The sequence below is a fragment of the Panthera onca genome, chromosome D2 (assembly GCF_046562875.1).
Source record: "Panthera onca isolate mPanOnc1 chromosome D2, mPanOnc1 haplotype 2, whole genome shotgun sequence".
NCBI lineage: Eukaryota > Metazoa > Chordata > Mammalia > Carnivora > Felidae > Panthera > Panthera onca.
Genome location: NC_138349.1, coordinates 3,132,991 through 3,153,732, shown reverse-complemented (window position 1 = coordinate 3,153,732; position 20,742 = coordinate 3,132,991). Strand labels below are relative to the sequence as shown.

Below are 20,742 nucleotides of genomic sequence, written 5' to 3'. Positions count from 1 at the left end.
TCCCATCACCAGCCAGAGATCCCACTGTCTGTGTGCCCCCCGGGCTCTGTGCCCTGCTCATTTCGGCCTCCAGCCTGGGCTTCGCAGACAGGCCCAGGGAGTGCTAGAAGGTAAATGCCTCTCTCGTACCCAGAGCAGGGGGAGAACCACTGCAGAACCACTGCATCTGTTTGTCATGGACGAGGACTGACTGCAGGTGACACATCTAATGCCAAGTGTGAAAAGCCGAAGAAGCCGGAAGTGAGCTGTCTTACAGGGTTGTCCCCAGCAGGCCCCTCTCTGCACCTTGGCCCCGGTCCCTGAACCCACCTGGCCAGGCAGCAGGCGGAAACGTCCCCAGCCCTCCATTTCCCTCTCTGCCTAGGAGAACTTCCTTAGTGTATGTTCAGTGCAATGTCGCAGCCGGGCCCTTGCCTGGCCTTCCCTCCGTCCTTGTCACCCCTGCAGAGGGCATGTGCGTTACCGGTCCTGTGGCAACCCCCTCTACCCACACCTGCACGGCCTCGTCCTCATTTGAATAGGTGAGAAACCAAAGTCAGCTGCACAATTGGAGCTAGATTCCATCACTCAAAATTCAGTCACAACTTCTTTTGAATTCTTCAGCTGCCCTGCGGCAAAGGCTCAATGTTGATACTGAGATTAATCCCCAAAGAGCCCCTCATTTCTCTGCAGAGAAATTAAAGCTTGCCAGTTTTCCTTTTGCCTGTCCTCCTGACAGCTCTCTCAGTAATGATATGCCTTCTCCATGGCATAATCCCTGTCCTACGGTAAAGAATAATTCATTAAGAAATTAAGGGCTTAGTGCCTTTCTGTTAGGTTGGTCTTCAAAAGTTAGCTAAAATTATTTAACAGACCTCAGGGCTGTTTCACAGGAGCTCAAGAAGCCATATGGGTGGGGACCACGCAGACCCACCCACCCCTTATAGATTTGTCAGTATTCCCAGAAATTAAGTCCAAGGACAGAAGCACCTGGGTGTCAGGGCTAGGACTGTGGGACGCTACCCTGCTTCAGGAAGCAAACAATGTTTAGACTTTCCAGGAGCAGCCAAGTAGGCCTCCTGGTGAAGCTGGCAAGGCTCCCTTTCCACTACTCGGGAGGGACAGCAGGAGGCTTCTAGAAGTTTCCAACTGGGTGCACAGGAGTTTCTGAACTGGATTGGAAGCAGGGTGGGGTGGTACGTACACACGTCATTGTGTATTTAGCGTGAAACGGCGTGGGTCCGAAACGCGCTCAGCTGGTCCCTTCTCTGCCGTGTGACTGAAACCGCCAAAGGGAAGGCGTGATATGACATCAGCAGTGGCCTTCCTGTCGCTGCTCAGGGTGGATGAAGGGATGGCAATGTTGGAAAACATTGTGTTGTGTACACTGGTGACATTGTGTCATTTTAAATCTGATTCTCCACCTTTTTGTTGTTCTGCTCACAAGGTTGTGCGGGGAGGGAGCACTGACCCTGTGTGTGAGTGCTGTGTGGGGAACAGCGTTCGGTTCTTTCTGGGGAATGGGCCAGTCGGGGGCCTGGTTAGGGGAGCAGGTCCCAGAGTCCTGGCCACGAAAGCTGGGAGAACTTGTAAGAGGAGAAAGCGAGTGTCCCGAAGGAGAACAGTCTAGGTGAGGTGCGCGGGGGCCGGGGGCCCAAGGGAACCAGGACTGGAGGCTCGGACTTGTTCTCGATCCGGCCTTTTCTCAGTGGCCCCCCAGTGCTCAGCATGCACTCAGGTGCACGTTCTTAAACACGTACTCTCCTTCCCTCCCCCTCAGCGTTTTCACGCCCTGTGTTTCTCTGTGGTTCTGATATTGTCCGGAAACCATTAACACCTGTTCAGAGTCGGTTCTTCTGCTTTGAGCTGAATGACAATTATTTGAATGGTGAAGGGTGTTAATACATAATTATTCACATTCAAACCAGGACATTCACGGTTTAATCATCTCTCTGTAGGCCTCCTTAAGTTGGAGCTTACAGTCTTGGGCATAATTCTTTCGTTAAATAAGTTTCGGGCACTCTAATTATTGGGAAGGTGAGTACAAATACGCACGGTGCCGCCGTGAGGACGTGGTGCCCCCTTCACCTGGCAGAAGCCTCGCTGGGTGTGTGCGTCGTCTCGTCGCACGTGCGTGAGGCGGGAGGTTCATTTCCGAGGGCTAACAGTCCAGTCCGTGTGCGACATGAGCTCTGTGATTGTGTTCTCGTGCGCCCAGGACCGGACGAGCGTGCGGGCGCGTTTCTGTTCATGAGCACAGTGCCCTGCTTGGCCTGGCTAGGCCTGGAAAGGGGCCGGCGTCACCCTGTAGACCCTGTGTTCATCTGGACCCCTCCATCTGCTCGACATTACTGAGGTCCCCAAAGAGCTTGGATTGTGAGGGTTGTGTCTGTCTGCATTTCCCAAGCTGGAAATTAAACCTGAGGACTTCTTAAGGCCTTAAGTTCTTTTAAAAATAACAATGAATTTGCTACATGTTATCAAAAATAATATATTTTGTATGAAAATGGCTATTTTCCAAAACCAAAAACACTTACTGAGAAGACCGGCTTTTTTTTTTTTTTTTTTTTTTTTTTTTTTAATGTGTTTGCCAATCTCAGTAGTGTCTGCCTTAATGGAAGACAGCTGGATTCTCATAGCTACCCTGTCACTTAATCTGTTGTGGTATCACACGTCATTTAGCTTACGGAAAACTCCTACATGCTTGTGAGAGCAGGAGAATTAAAAAGGCAAATAACATCTTAGTGTTACTGTGAAAATCCCCCTAAACGGGTCTCAGGGACCCCTAAAGCTCCCCAGGCCACACTTTGAGGACCACTGTTCTAAAATATCAAAAATTTTATTGCGCCTAAAAATTACTCATTGCCTATACAAGGGGTAGTAAAAGTTTTGTGTTGTGCTTTGTGGACTTTTTTCAGTTTATTTTGTTTTTTTAAACTGCATCCCAAAATCTTTTTAGTTGTTTTTTTTTTTTTTTTTTTGGCCCATAGCTAGAGATGCGTACGATTGTGGTACTTGTTAACAAATTAGGTCAACCTGTGCCGTGCACTCATTCTGGCATCGGCCAGACCCAGAAGCAAAGCAGAGCCCCGCGCCGTGTCCCCACGCTGGCAGGAGGGAATTTCACATCCGCATGGACATCACCTCACACGTCTTTCTTCCTTCCCTGACCTATGTTGATATTACTCACGAAAGGGAAATTTAGGAACTAAAAACACAGTATTGTTGGCCGCAGAGCCCAGCCGCCACCTTCAGTGGGTCCGGAATGCACGTACGGGACCAGAAGCAGAATGCCGTGAGGCGGAGACCGGGCCTGTCTCCCCGTCTGGCAGGCTAAGCTCGTGTACGGCCGGGACGCCGTCCTCCCCGGCGGGCTCATCCCGGAACAGCCCTGGGCTGTGGGTGTCACACCTGCCCGCCTTCCAGGGTCAGGGGCAGAGGGGAGAATGGGCCACCTGTGGCTAGCCTGGGAGGGAGAGAGAGGTAGGCAGGCCAGCACGGGGGCACGAGGGTCTGCTGGGCACTCCTTTCCCCTCCCAAACTGCCGTTTGGCTAAGCATGCGTCATTGTTGGGGGACAGGAATCCAAGGATGGACAGCAGGCCCTATGGACAAAGCGCCTTTCCCACAGGTCAGCTCTGATGACCTCTGTGCGGCGTGTACCTTCGCGCTGGTCCCGTCCGACCAGGATGAAACCAAGATGGAGGGATGGGAAGCAGCCCAGTTGTGTACCTCTGTGGGGGGTGCTGAGGGCGTGGTGGAAGACTGTGCGATGCCGGTGATGGAGGCCTGTGCCCGAGAGCCTGGCCCCCTGCTGGCCTGGGCCTTCCCAGCATGCCCTTGGATAGCCTGCTCCATCCGGGGCCCCAGGGATCTCTCACCCGCCGAGGAGAGGACAGTCACACCAGAGTCATGGCGGCTGTCAAGGATTCAATATGATAAAGCAGGTTGCACGGTGCCTGGTGTGCAGTAAGAAACGTTAGCACTAGTTATGAACCATCGTTGATTCGTAAGCAAATTGACCAAAATTTCCAAATGAATTTTCAGAATAGTACTCATGCTCCTGTTTCCTCAGCATCACTCAGAACCTCTGAGGAACATCTCTTTCAAGACAGCCTTTCTAGCTCTGGTGGTACAGTGGTGAGCATAGCTGCCTTCCAGAATAGCCTTTCAACTCTGCATCATGTACACTGACCAGGCTTTTATTGACTACTTACTGTGTACCTAAAATCGTCCGTGTTCAGTACTTTGAAATACTTGCACATTGGCAATTTTTCTTACACAGGAATGGATTCGACTCGTGGAAAGTGATCCAAAATTCAGCCTACTTAATAACACCGATCCTTAGGCCAGCAGAAATCGTTTTGGAGCCACAAGCACTGAGGCCGCAAAATAACAGGCCATCTTTACTTGGCATCTTACCAGCTGGCTCAGCGCGTAACACCCAACGGAGTAGCCAGGGATTTTCTGGAAAGGGGGGTTGGGCGGGTAGGACTCCCTAAAGGTGTCCTGTGAAAGGCACATGCCTCCTTCTGTAAGCATTCCGTGGGGTTGTCTTACCGCAGAGCCTCGCGCACAGGTAGCCATACTGGGCGCGGGCCCATCCCTGGGGTGTCCGCCACTGACTAGGAGAGTCACTCAGGGCTGCAGGGGAATGTCGGGCTTAGAACCAGATGCACGTTGGGGACGGCAACTACCGTCTGCACGTAGTTTTTACAGAAGGGTCTCAAAGGTATGGGCATTAGCGTCTCTGTTTTGGGGACAGAGGCAGGTTTTCTCTGGCTTGTCCATTGTCAAAGTCACTCGTGCAGTTAATCCTTTGCACAGTCACTGCTTACACCCCAAAACCACAGGGCTTGTCTGCCATCACTCACTCATGGTGTGGTCTTCATTTCTCAGAAGAACTTGGTAAGTGGACACTGAAGAAGGGGAGCTCAGAAAGGCTCATCCAGAACAGAAGGCCTTAGCCAAGCCCCTGAGCTTGGGACTAGCTTACAGACAGACAGGGACCCTGTCACCAAAACCCACTTTGGCAGTAGGGTGCACAGGTCCTGCCCTCTAGGCCCCAGGGAGCAGTAGACGAGCCCAGCACCCAGCCGGCTGTGTGGACGGTAGTCAAGCCATGGCACTGAGCCTGACTTTTGTCATTTGTTCAATGAGGATAGTGATGTCAGCTTTGCAGAGTGGGTGTTGAGGACTTTAGTGGAAAATTAGCGACAGCTCCTAAGAGCTCAGGAAGCTCTGTGTCTGCGTGGCGTTTGGGAAGGTGGGACGCAGAGCAGGGGGCCCGGGCCATGGCCAGGCCAAGGGCCTTCATGTGTCTTCTTCCCCTCCACGTGCCAGAGAGCATTGAGCTGTGCCCCCCAGAGAGGCCAAGAGGCCCCTGAGTGTCTGAGACATCACTGTGGACACAGGCCTGCGGAGGCTGGCTGGCTCACTGTGGGTGAGCCAAGTGCCTTAGAGTGTGAGAGTAGCGGGGAAGGTACCTTCTTTTTTGTGAATGTTACAGGCCATGAATTCTGCCTCTGTATGTGGCTTTAGTGACCATTCGCTGAAAAGCTATTACAGTCTGACACAAGGGGTGGATGGGATCCACCCAGCAATGCCTGGGTCACAGAGGTCCCGTTCTCCCAGCTGGGAAAGAGGCCCTCTGGTTTAGCCCTTAGGAAGATAGTGACAGCAGAACATGGAGTGGCCCGTGCACGGTTCTAGACGAGAGCCTCTTCTTGCCTCTGAAACAGCCACTGTCTGCCCAGGCGTCTTCCCCAGGCTTCCCTGTTTGCGGGCTCGTCTCCCGAGTGTGAGACGCCCCCCTTCTCCTGCCTGGGAAACCCCTGCCCGTCTGTCGGGACCCAGGCCCCCAGCCCCCTATCAGTTGATTGGTCTCCTTGCTCCGGAGATGGGGTTGGTGCACAGCAGCCAGTGCCACAGGGTTTTGCAGCCTGTTCTGTAATACGTTGCACATAAAGATTTGAGGGGCACCCGGGGGGCTCGGTCGGTTGAGCATCCAACTCAGGTCATGATCCCAGAGCTGTACGATCAAGCCCCCCATCGGGCTCCATGCCGAGTGTGGAGCCTGCTTAGGATTCTCTCCCTCTCTTCTTCTGCCCGCTCTCCCACTTGAGCGTGCTCTCTAAAAACAGAAAAAAATAAAAAGGAAAGGTTGATGTGGGGCTCTGTTCCCCCACAGTCCTGGCCAGTCTGCCCATGGGCAGAGCTGTGACCGTGTGTAGGTGGCCCTGTGCTGTCCTGACCCGGATTGCGGGTCCACAGTAGATTTTCACACACTTCATGTATCAGTGCATCTGCACTGTCCCCCCGTCAGGAAGCTCAAGCTTGCGCACATGCGCGAGTGACCTCCTATAAACTTGTTTCTCCTTTGTTTTTCCTCTGTATGTCTTTTGTTTTTCCTCTGTTACGTCTGGGTCTGTGGAGGCCATGGGGAGCATGTTGAAGTAAATCGAGTTACTTGCCCTCTATCTCGTAGCTACCGTGTAACGCGTATGTTGGCGCGTGTGGAAGGCACCGACGGATTATTGACACGTTAGCTGGAGAGTCGCTCCTATGTCCGAAGATGCTGCGGTTGCTGGGGATGAGTGTGGAGTTCGGGAAGGAAGGCCGTCTCCAGGGGACTCGTTGATGTTTCTCAAGGCCCCCGCGGGCGCACCCCTTGCTGGGCCTGCTGAGCAACGGGGTGGCCTGCTCTGGCCTGTCCAGAGGCACCAGGCTGAGCTGCTGGAACTCCGCCCCAGCCACAGCCCTGGAGCGTTAGGGTGGAGACCCATAAGGCAGGTCCTTGGTCTCCCTGAGCTGGGCCAAACAGAAGGGACCCTTGAGGTGACCGTACAGAGAGCGTTGGGGGGTGAAGGGGGCCTTGGAGAGGGGAAGTCGTTTGCAGGGAATGTGGCCGAGGCTCTGCTATCAGTGGGCATCTTGAACTTCAGGGAGGTTGATTAAAAATGAAGTGATTGGAAAAGGTTTCCCTCTATGTTTTCCAACTTTCTTTTTTTTTTTTTTTTTTTTTTTTTTTTTTTTTTTTTTTACGTTAACATAGAGTAAAATTGACTTTTCGTGGTGTGCAGTACTATGAGTTCTAATACGGGTCAGATTTCTGTAGCTGCCGCTATAATCAGGACTCGGGGTTCATCGTCCTAAAAGCTCCCTCCTGCTGCCCCTCTGTTGTCACTGCTGCCCCTGCCCCCACCTCTCTGCTGATTCTTAGCAGCCACTGGTCTGTTCTCCATCCCCGTGACACATGTACTTGGACTCAGCATTTAACCTTTCAAGCCTGGCTTCCGTCATTCAGCTTAATGCCTTTGAGATCCATCCAAATTTCTGTATGTGTCTATAGCTTATGCCTTTTAATTGTCACAGTCCATGGTGTAGATATACCTTTGTTTGCTTATATAATTTTCATTATAGCCGTTGTAATAGGTCTATAATGCCATCTTATTGTGGCTTCAAGTGGCATTTCCCTTATAGTTATGTTGAACATTTATTCAAACATTTACCGTTCGAATGAGCTGTCCGTTCAAGTCTTTTGCCCATTTTTAAATGATGTGATTTAACACTGTTGACTCTAGAGAGTTCTTTATATATTGTGGTTATAAGTTCTTTGTTGAGTATGTTATTTCCAAATATTTTCTCCCAATGTGCAACATTCTGCTAACACTTGACTTTCACAGACCAGGTTGTTTTTGTTTTTGTTTTTTTTCATTTGGACAAAGCCCAATTTATTTTTTTAATTTATGGATGGTGCTTTTTGATGACATGTCTAAGAACTGTTTGCCTAATTTCAGGTCACAAAGATGTTCTAAGTTTTCTTTTAATTTTTTTTTAGTTTAAAGTTTTACATTTAGAGATATGTATTTTGAATTGGTTTTCATAAGGTATACAATTTTTTAAATATTTTTAGTTTAAAGGTTTACATTTAGGGATATAATCTACTTTGAATTAATTTTTATAAGGTCTAAGAGTTATATCATGATCCAGTGTTTTGCATGTGGTTATCCAGTTTTCCAACACCACTTCTGAAAATATCCTTTTTCATCGAAATGCTTTTGTAACTTGGTCAGAAACTATTCGGACACATTTATGTGGGTCTCTTGGAAATCTCTATCAGGTTCCATCAGTCTGTGTGTTTACCCCTTTACAAATTTCACATTATCTTGATTCCTGTACAGCATAGTAAGTCTTAAAAAAGTGTTAGTGTGATTTCTCCAACTAGTTTTTTCTTCCCTTTTTCAAAATGTTTTGACTATTCAAGTTCCTTTGCCTCTCCATGTAAGTTTTAGAATCAGCTTGTCTATATCTACAGTAATTCCCTGGGATTTTGACTGGAAGGGAAATAAATTTATAGATCACTTTGTGGAGAACTGAAATTTTTATATTGGAACTTCCTATCCGTGAACAGAATATGTCTCTCAAATTATTTAGGTATTCTTTGATTTCTTTTAACAACATTTCATCAGTTTATACATAACACTAACTTACAAGTGTGATTTTCCTGTGTTGACTTTGTATCTAGTAACCTAGCTAAACTCACTGTAAGATTTTGGGGAGGTGGGGTGGGGTGGGGGTGGGTAGATTCCTGGGTATTTTACCATAGACTGTCATGTTGTCTGTAAATAGGGACAGTTTTCTTTTTTCCAAAATGTATGACTTTTATTTATTTATTTTTTGGCTTTATTGCAGTGGCTAGAACTTCTACTATGATGTTGAATAGTAGTGGGAATCCTTGCATTTTTCTTAATTTTGAGGGAAATGCATTCACTTTTTCACAGTTAAGTGTGACATTAGTGCTAGAGTTTTGTTTTGTTTTTGTGTCTTTTTGTTTGGTCAATACCTTTATCAGGTTGAGGATGTTACTTTCTTTTCCTAAATGGTTGAGAGATTTTATCATGAATAGATATTGAATTTTGTTAAATTTTTTTTGCCTCGGTTGATACATGTTTTTCTTCATTAGACTGTTACTATTATGGTTCATATTTGTTTATTTTTAATAGGTTGAGGAATATAACTGGCTCCCACCTTCCACCAGCCACATAGTTAACTGATCCAGTCCAGTATACCATATAGTAGTATGCGAATCTGTATCGAGTGTGTATATGCAATTCTTTTTGCTGTTAGTCTTACGGACTCGTTTCCAGAGTTTCTTTGGTCACCAGTTTTCCCTCCCGCCAACTTCAGTGAGGTTGTTCATATGTTCACAAGTTGTAATACACTTCGATTTTTTTGTCAGTCTTCACCCCTCCCTGGGATCCACCAGTCTTCTAAATGCTTTTGTTGTTAATTTGCATATATTTTGCATATAAGGGTTTTCCATCTGTGTTGCTTTTCCTTTTCCAAAACATCACGTAGTTGGGATCAGACGGCATGTAGCTTTTGCTTTTTTCACTTAGCAAATACACATCAAGGTAACTCCATGTCATTTTGTGGCTTGATGATCCACTCTGTATGACTGAATAATACCCCATTGTATGGATGTTCCATAGTTTACCCATTTATCCATTGAAAGACATCTTAGTTGCTTCCAGCTTTTATCAATAAGTGAATAAAGCTGAAATAAATATTCACATGGAGGTTTTTGTGTGGCCACAGGTTTTCAGATAAGTTGACTAAATATTCAGGAGTGCAATGACTGGTTCATACAGTAAGCCTCTGTTTAGTTTCGTAGGAAGCTGCCAGATTTTCTCCCACGTAGCTGTACCATTTTGTTTTTTCATCAGCAGTGAATGAGTATCCCGGATGCTCCATGTTCTTTCTCACCAGCAGTCAGTACTGTCGGATTTGGAGGTTTGTTTGTGTGGCTCTTCTAACAGGTATAAAATTGTACCTCATTGTTTTAATTTGTAATTCCCTGATGACAAATGATTTTAAAGATCTCTTCATATGTTTATTTGTGTCTGTAGATCTTCTTTGGTGCGATGTCCTTTTGCTATTTTATAATAGGGTTGTTTTATTTTCCTGTTGTTGAGTTTTAAGGATTCTTTGTATAGTTTGGATACAAGTCCTTTACCAGATATGTGTTTTGCAAATATGTTCTTTCAGCCTGTGGCTTTCCTTTTCAGTATCTTAACAGCACTTTTCACAAAGCAGAAATTAATTTTAATAAGGTCCAATTATTTTTTTCATGGATCATACTGTCTCTAAGAACTTTTCCCTAAACCCACAATTATCTGGATTTTTTTCCTGTATATCCTTCTGAAAGTTTTATAGTTTCGCCTTTTAGTTTTAGGTCTGTGATCTATGTTTAGTTTTTGTAAAAGATACCTGGTCTGTATCTAGAATCTTTTTGTGTTGTTTTGTTTTGTTTTGTTTTGTTTTGTTTTGTGTGCATGTGGCTTTACAGTTGTTCCAGAACCATTTGTTGGCAATACTATCATTTGTCCATTGAATTGCCTTTCCTTCTGTATTTGTGTGGGTCTGTTTCTATTCCGTCCCACTGATTTATATATTCTCTATTAATATGCCCTGTCTTGATTACTGTAACTTTATATGTAGGTTCATTTTTCCAATATTGAATCAGCTTTGACTCCTCAAACTGCACTTAATTTTGCTGTCTTCTTCCTTTTATATATTGCTGTATTTGATATGCCAGTACTTTGTTGAGAATTTTTGCATAGTTAATGAGAAATATTAATCTGTACCTTTCTGGATTTGGACTTTTTCTGGTTTTGATATTGGAGTAATTCCAATCTCATAAAATGTTTTGGGAAGTGTTCCCTTCTCTGCTGTTTTCTATAAAAGATTGTCTTGAGTTGATGTATTTGTTCTTTAAATGTTTGATAGAATTTAATGGTGAAATCATCTGGCCCTAGTGATTTTGGAAGATTTTTAACTCTCAGTTAAAGTTCGGTGATAGTTACAGGACTATTCCAGTTATCTATGTCACCTTGCATATGATTTGGTAGTTCGTAGTTTTTGATACATTGGTCTGTTTCATCCATGTTGTTCATTGTTGCGCATAGAGTTATTTGTAGGAATATTTCATTCTCCAGTTACTGTCTGTGAAGTCAGTCATGACATCCCCTTTTTTATGCCTCATGTTGATAACTTGTTTCTTCCCTTTTTTTTATCAGTCTTGCTAAAGCTTTATCAATTTTATGGATCTTTTCAAAGAAGACAGTTTTGGTTTCATGCATTTTATTCTATCATTTTCTTTATTTCCATTTCATTGGTTTCTGCTGTTACCTTTATTATTTCCTTCCTTAGTTTTATTTTGCTCTTTCTTGTTTATAAAGTGGAAGCTTAGATTATTAACTTGAGACCCTTCTTCTGTCAAATATGCATTTAATACTATAAACTTCCCTCTAAATATTGTTTCAGCTGTATCTTGTAAATTGTGACCTGCTGTATTTTCAGTTGTATTCAGTTCAATGTATTCTTTTTGTAATTTGCCTAAAGACTTTCTCTGTGACCCATAGATTATTTAAAATGCCTTGTTTTCTGTCCAAATGTTTGGAGGTTTCCAATCATCTTTTTGTTATTAATATCTAGTCTAATTCCATTATGATCAGAGAATATGACTTGAATGACTTCAATTATCTCAAATTTGTTAAAGCTTGTTTTATGACCCAGAATGTGGTGTATCTTGGTTGGTTTTTAGTGTGCATGTGAAAAGAATGTATATTCTGTGATTGGATAGCGTGTTGTGTCAATCAGTTGAAACCAGCTGGCTCATGGTGTTTTTCATTTCTGTATCCTTGATTTTCTGTCAACTACTTCTGTTAGTTACTGAGAGAGAAGTGAGGTCTCCAAGTGTGATTGTGGGTTTGTCTGATTCTCCTTTCAGTTTTGTCAGTTTTTGCTTTATTTATTTGAAACTCTCTTGTTAGGTGTGTAAAGGTTTTGGGTTGCTGTGTCCTGGTTGTGAACCATCCCTTTTGTCACCATGTAATATTCCTTTTTACCCCTGGAAATTGTGCTCCTCAATCTGCTTTGTCTGTTACTAACTTTTCTTAGATTACCGTTTTCATGGTGTGCTTTTCCCATCCTTTTGGTTTTAACACATCAGTATCTATCTATTGTTTGAAGTGAACTTCTTGCAGACAACACATACTTGGGTTATTTTTTCAATCCATCTGGCACACTATTATTTTTTCATTGGTGAAGAAAGGCCATTTATATTTAATGGAATTATTAGTACGATAGAGTTTCTATCTACATGTTTATTTCACTTGTTTTCTTATGACTTTATTATTACATAATTATTTGTTTTCTGTCTTTTCTATTTTTCCTTTCTCTTTTCCCTTCCCTTCTTTGGGGCTATTTTAACTTCTTGTTCTGTAGCTTTTGTTTTTCTGTCAGGTTTTTGACTACATTATCTCTTTATAGGGATTATAATCCTTGCATACTTAACTTTCAGAGCAGTTGGCCCAGTTTCCCTCTTTTTTTTTTTAATTTTTTTAATATGAAATTTATTGTCAAGTTGGTTTCCATACCAACACCCAGTGCTCATCCCAACAGGTGCCCTCCTCAATGCCCATCACCTACTTTCCCCTCCCTCCCACCCCCCATCAACCCTCAGATTGTTCTCAGTTTTTTGTGTTTTTTTTTAAAGAACTCATCAGAAGGACAGTCCAGGGTATTTAGCCAGATAATTACCATTCCTTTTGTTCTGACTTTACTGCTAAGCTTCCAGGCTGCGCCCTCCAGTCTGAGGTCCCTTCTTGCTAAAGACCTTTCTTCAGCAATTCTTTTAGCTCACCTCTACTGGCAGCACCTTTGTTTCTGTCTGAACATGTCTTAATTTTAGCTTTATTTCTGACGAGTTTTTTTTTAACTGGATATAGAATTCTGAGTTTCTTTCTTGTCTTCGAGCACTTTATAAAATTGCTATTTCACTTCCTTCTGACCTCCATGGTTTCTGATGAGAATTGTACTGGCATTCAAATCCTCGTTCCCTTCATAAGAGACTGTTAAAAACTGAGAACAAACTGAGGGTTGATGGGGGGTGGGAGGGAGGGCAGGGTGGGAGGGAGGGCAGGGTGGGTGATGGGAATTGAGGAGGGCACCTTTTGGGATGAGCACTGGGTGTTGTATGGAAACCAATTTGACAGTAAATTTCATATATTAAAAAAAAAAAAAAAAAAAAAAACAAATCCTCGTTCCCTTTTAAATAACACATCATTTTTCTCTGGTTGTTTTGGAGAGTTTCTTTGTCTTTCGATTTTACCTGCCCGCTTTGTCATGATATGTGTGGGAGTAGATTGCTCCGGGCTTGTCCTGTTTGTGGTTTACTAGGCTTTTGACTTGTCGTATATCTTTGGCCAGATTGGAAAAGTTTTAGCTATCATTGACTAGCATTTTTTCTGCACTGTACTCTTTTTCCTCTTCCTCTGGAACTCCAGTTAATTCAACTGTTAGACCGTTTGATTTTGTCCTACGCATCCACTTTCTGATTTTTTGTTGTTTAACGTGTTTCTGTCTGTTTCTCAGATCAGATCATTTCTGTTGACTTCAGTTTATTGACTGTTTCCTCTGGCATCTCCATTCTGCTATTGAGACTGTGCAGTTTTTGTGTTTTGTATTTTTCTGTACTAAATTTCCATTTGCTTCTTTTTTATAACTTGTATTTCTTTGAAACTCGGTATCTTTTCATTTCTTTCAAAGGTATTTTCCCTTCTTACAGCATTTTTATTGCAGATAAAATCCTTCAAAGTTACCAGGCCATGTATATGAAATTCTCACATCATACACTTTAAATATCTTACCATTTTATTTGTCCACTAATCCTCAAAATGCCAGGGACAAAATCTTGTCGTGTGATTCCAACTTCTGTGGCATCTTGGCCTTGATGTTTGTTAATGTCTTTTCCAAGATGAGTTGAGGGTTTTATGATTCTCTGTTTGCCAAGGCATTTGGGATTATATCCTGATCATTTTGAATGTTAGGTTCTGAGGCTCTCAGTCTTGTGTGAGTCCAGTGTATAGCACTGCTATTTTTTTTTTTTTAGGAGGCACTCAACCTGGATGGGTTTGGCTCTAAGTTCTGACCAGGTTTCTGCAGGTTGTGGTTTCAGTGTCCATTTTGTTGTCCAGACTCCATGGTCCTGTCCTACGAATCAGTGGCCGGTCTAGAACCCTTACATCCATTCTCCATGTCTTTGATTTAGAGTGATCCACACGTGCACAGGTCAGGAGTGAGTCCAGGACTTTACAAACACCTTCTCAGTGTGCTTTCCCAAACTTCCCTTTCTCTGCGTCTTCCCTGCTACTGTCCAGTTCTCAGGGACCCTGTTTGGTCCCTGCTCATAATTTGGCCTTACTTACCCCACTCAGATACACACCTCCTAGAACTGCACCAACGTCCAGAGCCAACTACTGAGAAGACAAAGAGGAGGAAAGCAGCCGGGACCTGCCCACCTGCGGGGACCACAACTGCTTCCGACAGAAAGAGACATGGGCATCCCGGTTGCTTCGGGGCCAGGGTGCAAGGGTTCAGAGATAATACCAGAAAGCGAGCGATTCCTCTGCTCAGAGCATCGGAAGACCCTTCTCTCTCCTCAGGGAGAGAGAGACAATACTTGCATACTTAACCTGCTGGCGCACACCCATGCATCTGCACCTGCGGGTGCCCTCTAGCTGCTGCCTGGTGGTGGAGAGCCCAAGGGCCTGGGCAGCCGAGAGACGGCCCTTCCTGAGGAACCCGCACCCCACAGCAGAGTCCCCTTGAAAGAACGATTCTACCCAAAGAACTCCGAAGCGTGGTGTTCTTGCTTACTGGAGAAGAGATGGCGGAGGCAGCCTTGGTCTTAAGGAGACCTGATCTCCAGGCCCAGGCCTGCCACCGAGCAGCTGTGCTTGAGCGTAGCGGTGCGGGGGGGGGTGCAGGACACTTCCATCCAGGGAGCTCCCGCGATGGTGTTCATCACCGGGGAAGAGGCAGAGGCCCAGGGGAAGGAAGCGACTCGTCCAAGACCCTGCAGCCTGGAGTCTGCCTTGGCCCCTGGGTCCGTTCCTCCCGTCGCACGTGGGGACCACGGTATCTGCGTAGGCTCCCTCATCAGAGCCCCACTTGGCCGTGTCAGTGCAGGCACACCAGTGAAGGCTGCCATGATCTCTGCTCCCACAAGTGGCAAGAAGAGAGCTCACATATAAAATTCTGGTGTCCGTGACGTAGAATGACGTCTTCCATGGCCGTTGGTAACCCCGTCGTGAGCCCCTAGGAGACTGATGACATACTGTCCGGCTGGAGAGAATGTAGAAAGCAGTCTTGGACGGGGTAGGTGCTCCCGATGGGCATGTTTAAGTGGCCACCCACGTGGAAACAAAAACGGCTGTGTCCTTAAGGGAGCGGAGCTCAGAGAAGCAGGCCAGCCCCCAGCGGAGCCTACGGTGGCCCCACAGCAGAACACGGCTCCGCTCGTGGTACCCAGGCCCCAGAAGAGGCAGGAGAAAGGGTGGGGAGGAGAGGGTGAAGGAAAGGAACATCCAGAATGTGACCGGCAGAGGCCGCTCCGCACAGCTCTGGGGTCATGCCCACTCCCCAGGGAGACCGTAATGGGAGGGAAAAGGATGATCATCTAATGGCTGCCCTTTGGGCCACCTGAAATGATGGCCCAGCCGCCGAGGACTTACGTGGACACCTCCACATCCAGAAGATAGATCTTCCACATCAGCGCATGTTAATTTTTATGAGTAGGTTTTACTACATTTTAGAATGATATTTAACAACCGACGGTGCCAGCCCCTCCTGGAAAGAAGAGCAGTTTCATGGTCTGATTTTGCACGGGTCAGGGTCAGAGGCACTGTCGCTGAGCGCCGCTCCAACTAATTAATGCATTTGCTCCCTACAGGGTGAAATTGGGTTTTCAGATACATTTATAACACGACTTGCTTGATTCCTAAATATTGCATTATTTGAGCTATTTTTCCTAATACACGGCCTGGTGTGTATGGGGTGAGAAATTATTTCCCATGAAAAATTGACAGCGAAGCTGAAACTGTCTGATGAACCCTGTGCTCACATACGGACACCTTATGCCTAGACAGGCAGGCGCTGGAGCGGCACCGCGGCTTCTCGGAGCTGCCCTGCGCCCCCGGGTGAGCTTGCACGAGCACCTCTCCTCGTGGTCCTACGCTTTGGGAAAGTTCTGGGCTCTTCTTCTGGAAAGCCCGGGCGGCATCCAGCAGAACACACACAGCGGCCCCTCTGTGCTGCACGAGGAAGGCTGGAGACGGGCCTCCCCGCTTCTTGCGGTCTCCACGACACGCTGCTTTCGCGCAGTTTCTCTTCTAAGACCTCCGGCCCTGAAATCGCCTTCTCCCCAAGTTATTGCCAGGCGGCCTGCCGCCTCTTTCTTCTTCCTCTTCTTGTTTTGTTTTTGTTTTCGTTTTTTGGTGTGTTTTTGTTTGTTTTTAAGTGAGGCATAACAACAACAGCAACAGCAGTAATGATGAACAGTTTGATTTCAAAACCCTTTCTGAAGAAATCACAGTAAACAGAGTGTGTTTGCCTAAGGAAACCCTCCGAGCAATCAGCCAGTAACACAACTGCATGTGCTAATGAACCCAAAGCTGTTAATGTGGTTTCTTCAGTTAAATTGATTCATGAATTTTGAAGAGAACATTATCTAATGAATTTTCTTTGAATAGAAAGCAATTAAAAGGACAAATCAGTCTGATTAACCCCAAAGTCACCCTCCTGCCACAAATGGTGTACAGTTTGAAATTATATCATAAAAAACTAGAGCACATTTGCTATCTTTTTGCCCTCTACTAATCCATGTAAATTAATGAACAACAAAGTTAATTTCTTTGATGACCCTGTTCTAGTATCACCTGGATTATGCTGATGTTTAATTTGCTTAATGTTATAATAAAGACTAAACAGATTTTTTTTTCCAGCGAAGTGATTATCATTCCCTTCAGTTAAGAAGTGATTTTTATTATTTAAAACGCATGTAAGGGTGTGTTTCCTTTAAGAACCAAATCGCACTTTGCCAGCCTGGCACCGAGTGTAATTAGTGCTATTATGGACACACTCCGGAACACCGCTGCTGCCCGTGGAAGCCTTCCCTTTGTCGTTGCCATCGGGAACTCCCGCCCCCGGAGGGCTCGGCGCCCCCACCGTGGGGGACACAGCTCCGTGTCCAGTGCTCCTGAGCCTTGCGTTGCCTTTGGAAAGACAATAGGTATCGATTCAGACCAGCCTCCCTCGCAAAGCTGGAGGCAGAGGGAGAGAACGTTGCCATGCATTCACCTGTTCACTCCCACAGCAAGGTGAGGAGCAAGCGCGATTTGATGTGGCTTGCCAATTAAAATGGGAATCAAGTTATTTTATTTTTGCAGCCCCGTGCATGGCAGATGCCTGTAGCCAAGGTCACTGCCAGCCCCGTGTACGTGGTGTTTGGCATTCTGAGTCTGCTCGCTGCTGGGTGTGGCCGCCTAGCATAAAACCACAGCCCGGCCCACGGCTCCTTTTTCCTTGTGTATCCCAGCTGACGTTGCCAATGACCCAGCAGTCTAAGAGGTTCTGAAGTCAGTGGGCAGGCAGGGCCTTCTGGGCTCACGAATGTGTGCGTGCCCCAGTCCTGGAAGAGCATCACGTGGTCCTTCCTGCGTGGGACCCGGGGACGCAGGGGGCGGTTGCAGGTCTGGGGCGCGTGGTGTTGGGATGGCTGCGTAGGGGCCAGCCCGCACAGTGACGGGACCGTGTGTGGAGGCCGCATTTTAATTGACTGTAGCACCTCTGTTTGTGTTGACGTGCTTTCTGTCTCAAGACCGGCAGGTTTCTACATCAGAGCTGCGGGAGCCGCTTGTCCACATAACGTCATTCTGCATTCTGCCTTTCAGATTCGTTCACCAGACAGGTGTTGTGGAAGCTGCTGAAGGTTGTCAGACTCGGAGAAACGGTTTCTTACCGGCAATTAGCAGCCCTGGCAGGCAGGCCCCGAGCCGCGCGGGCAGTGGGCGGAGCGATGAGGACCAATCCTGTAAGTCGCTGCCAGCGGGTGCGTCAGCGGGGCCGCAGGTGGCGGCGGGAGGGGGGGGCCCGGGGCCCTGCAGTGTAAGCGGCCTGTGCGGCACCGCGTGGGGAGCAGAGGAGAGGAGGCATCTGTACGGGCCCCCGGAAGAGGGGTGGGCGGCCCCTGCCCCCCGTTTTTGGTGGTGACGGTGGCATGTCTTCCCCAGGGGGTGGCTTCACCCCAACCTTTTCATGTCCTTGTCCCCCCTGCGCATCTGTAGTCGCGTTTTGCTGAGAGGGAGATCCCCTCCAGGCCACGCCGAGCTCCCCAGAGGATGGGCTGTGTGGGGTGGCCGCATGCCTGTTGTGCCCCGTAGGACAGAGGGCACTTTCTCCCCGTCATACCCGTACCTGGGCCGCCGGCCATGCTGTCTCAGGAAGGAAGTCCACGTGAGTTGGGGAAGAGGCCGTGGCGCCCCCGTCCCCAAAGCCAGGTCTGCCGGAGGACGACCCCGTACAACTGAGTGAGGCCTGGAATGTTCTTTCTTGTCAGCCTGTCCAGAGCCTGGCAGGGGCCTGCTAGCACATTCGAAACAGTTTCTCCCCGAAGCGGTGGGAACGTCTGCGACGGGATAGAAGCGTGCCATCCTGTCAGGATGAGGAAATAGAACCAGCACATCCTGGGGGAGGAATTACTACATCAGACAGACCTCCCTCCTTTGAAAATGGCTATAGCTTTGCTGTGTGTCCTCAAAATTCTCTTCATCCCCGTTGACCCAGGCGAGGCGGGCGTTCACACACCCCAACCCGCCGCTCTTGCCAGTTGGCACCGACTGCCCTTGGTCAGAGCCCGGCATCTCTAGGAGACGGCGATTACCCAGCTTTCCGCACAACACGGCCTTGTTTGGTTTAAGCAGCAGCTCATAGAGGATTGCGGTGGATCGCACCGTCTTGATGCGTGTCTGACCTGGAGAAGAGCTCTCTGCCTTGTTAAACTCCGATTGTCCGAGCAGCATGTGATGCGGACGACGCGTCGCACCCAGCCCGCATCTCCCCATCTAGAGTCCTCGGCGGCCGTGGCTGCTGAGCCCAGCGGGCGTCCTGTTGTGTTTTCGCTGCCGCGTGCCCAGCTGCGTCTTCAGAGTCCATCCCCTCCACACCCTGTGGGTGCACACGCTGACCGTGCGCACAGGATGACTCGGAATCAGGTTTATGAGCATGATTTTTTACGCTTCTGACAAACTTTGACCCACGTCGTTCCTCGGAAAGGCCACCGCCTTCTCCCAGGTTGTGTCTCCACGTTGAGCAGTTGGACCGTGCTCTGGATAGAAAGACGGCTGGGACACCGTGGTATCCGGGCTCCGTCTCGCGCCTTGTGAGAAGGACGTCAGGAGCCGGCCGGGCTCTGCCTGTCCCGCCTCCCCCCCCCCCCCCCCCCCCCCGCCGCGGTCGTGGCGTCCTGTGGACATCCTCCCTTTGTCCCAGATCTTCATCCGTGTTGCGGGCCCCATTTCTGCTCTCCATGCCCTGTGTGTAGAGTCGGTCACCCACGCTGCTCACGGAGGCTTGACTTGACTCCCGCCGTGTGACGCAGCAGGTGGGTGCCGCCGTCGCTGCCCCGGGCGTGGCTGCCGCCCGCCTCTGCTCCGAGAACAAGCGTTGGTAACGGACGGCACGCATCCGTAGCCCCGCACCTGCCTTCTGTGTGATGACAGCAGTTTCTCACTCTCTGAAAGGGACGTGCCATCACTGTTCAGCGATCACGCTCCTGGCAATATTCAGAAACATTTATTGTTCTGCAACCAGCATGACTCTCTTCTCTTGCTATTAATCTCGATGAACATCTCTCTTCAACTGTGGCCTCAGTCACTGAAATTTATAAAATAGGATCTCCCGAGGCTTAAATCTCTAATGTCCGTAAAGTCAACGTATTGACTTCCCCGCCTCGTGCCCAGGTCAAGAATGGCAGCGACGACATCAGGCATGAGGACCGAGCAAGCGCCTGGTCCCTCCTCTTGGTGCTGTCCTGTGCCACGAGCAGCCAGGCAGAGGGGTGAGCCCTCGGGGCCTGGCCACGTGTCCCTCTGTTGTCGGGCGCCGCACGTAACCCATGCAGGGACCGTCCACGCGAGGCGGTTGTGGAGATGCCGGCAGCTGCAGGGCGGAGCAGGGCTTCCAGGCCTGGTGCCGACATGCCACAGGTGCGCCTGCGAGAAAACCTTCAAAGGTGTAGCCAACTTCCGCTCAGCCTCCCAGGGAGCTCTGCGGTCCTCGCGGGGTTCCCGTAAAGTTGATCTAAAACCTCCTTGGAATGGGCTGGGGCGTCCAAGAGGTGACCCAGGAACCTGCCACGACTGGTGTGGCTGTCCCACGTGGGTGCCCCCTTTCCTTGGTGCTGGCGGCACAAGGCCCATCGCGGAGCCCCACGCATCAGCTCCAGCACCAACAGAGCATCGCTGAGAGTTGCTCGTTGAAAATCTCTCTCAGTTTAGGCTGAGTAGAGCAATTGTACCTTTTGGGAAGGAGAGTAGAAAATGGGTTTGGAATGTGACAAAACACCACGGAGCTCATTGTGCACTCATTCCTTAGGTGGCTAGCGATAACCGCGAACACGAGCTGGCTCGTACTCCAGCCCTTGCTGCGGGGCAGGCTTCTCTTCCCCACCAGAGGAAGCGTTGCTTGCTGCCGTGTGGGGGTTTGGTCCCTTCCTAAGTGCTCGGTTTTCCAGGTTTTCCACAGAGGACTCACTAGCCCACATAAGACGGTTCGGCAGCCTTCTGGAAGGTGCGCCCCCCCCCCCCCCACTCATTCACCACGGAGGATGGTCAGCCTCCTGTAAGTGACTCTGGAGACG

General features: G+C 48.0%; 1 protein-coding gene across 8 annotated transcripts in view; it reads left to right on the top strand.

Annotated features, from left to right (window-relative positions):
* MGMT (O-6-methylguanine-DNA methyltransferase) overlaps positions 1 to 20,742 on the top strand; it is a 297,215-nt gene that overhangs the window by 271,705 nt on the left and 4,768 nt on the right. For 7 of the 8 annotated variants that reach the window (XM_078434973.2, XM_078434979.2, XM_078434975.2 and 4 more), the window contains one exon: positions 17,777 to 17,916. In XM_078434973.2, the coding sequence (XP_078291099.2) occupies positions 17,777 to 17,916 (140 nt within the window). Of the gene's footprint in view, positions 1 to 17,776; positions 17,917 to 18,441; positions 20,090 to 20,742 lie in introns of all 8 variants that reach the window. The other variant, XR_013550598.2, reaches the window with a different exon arrangement.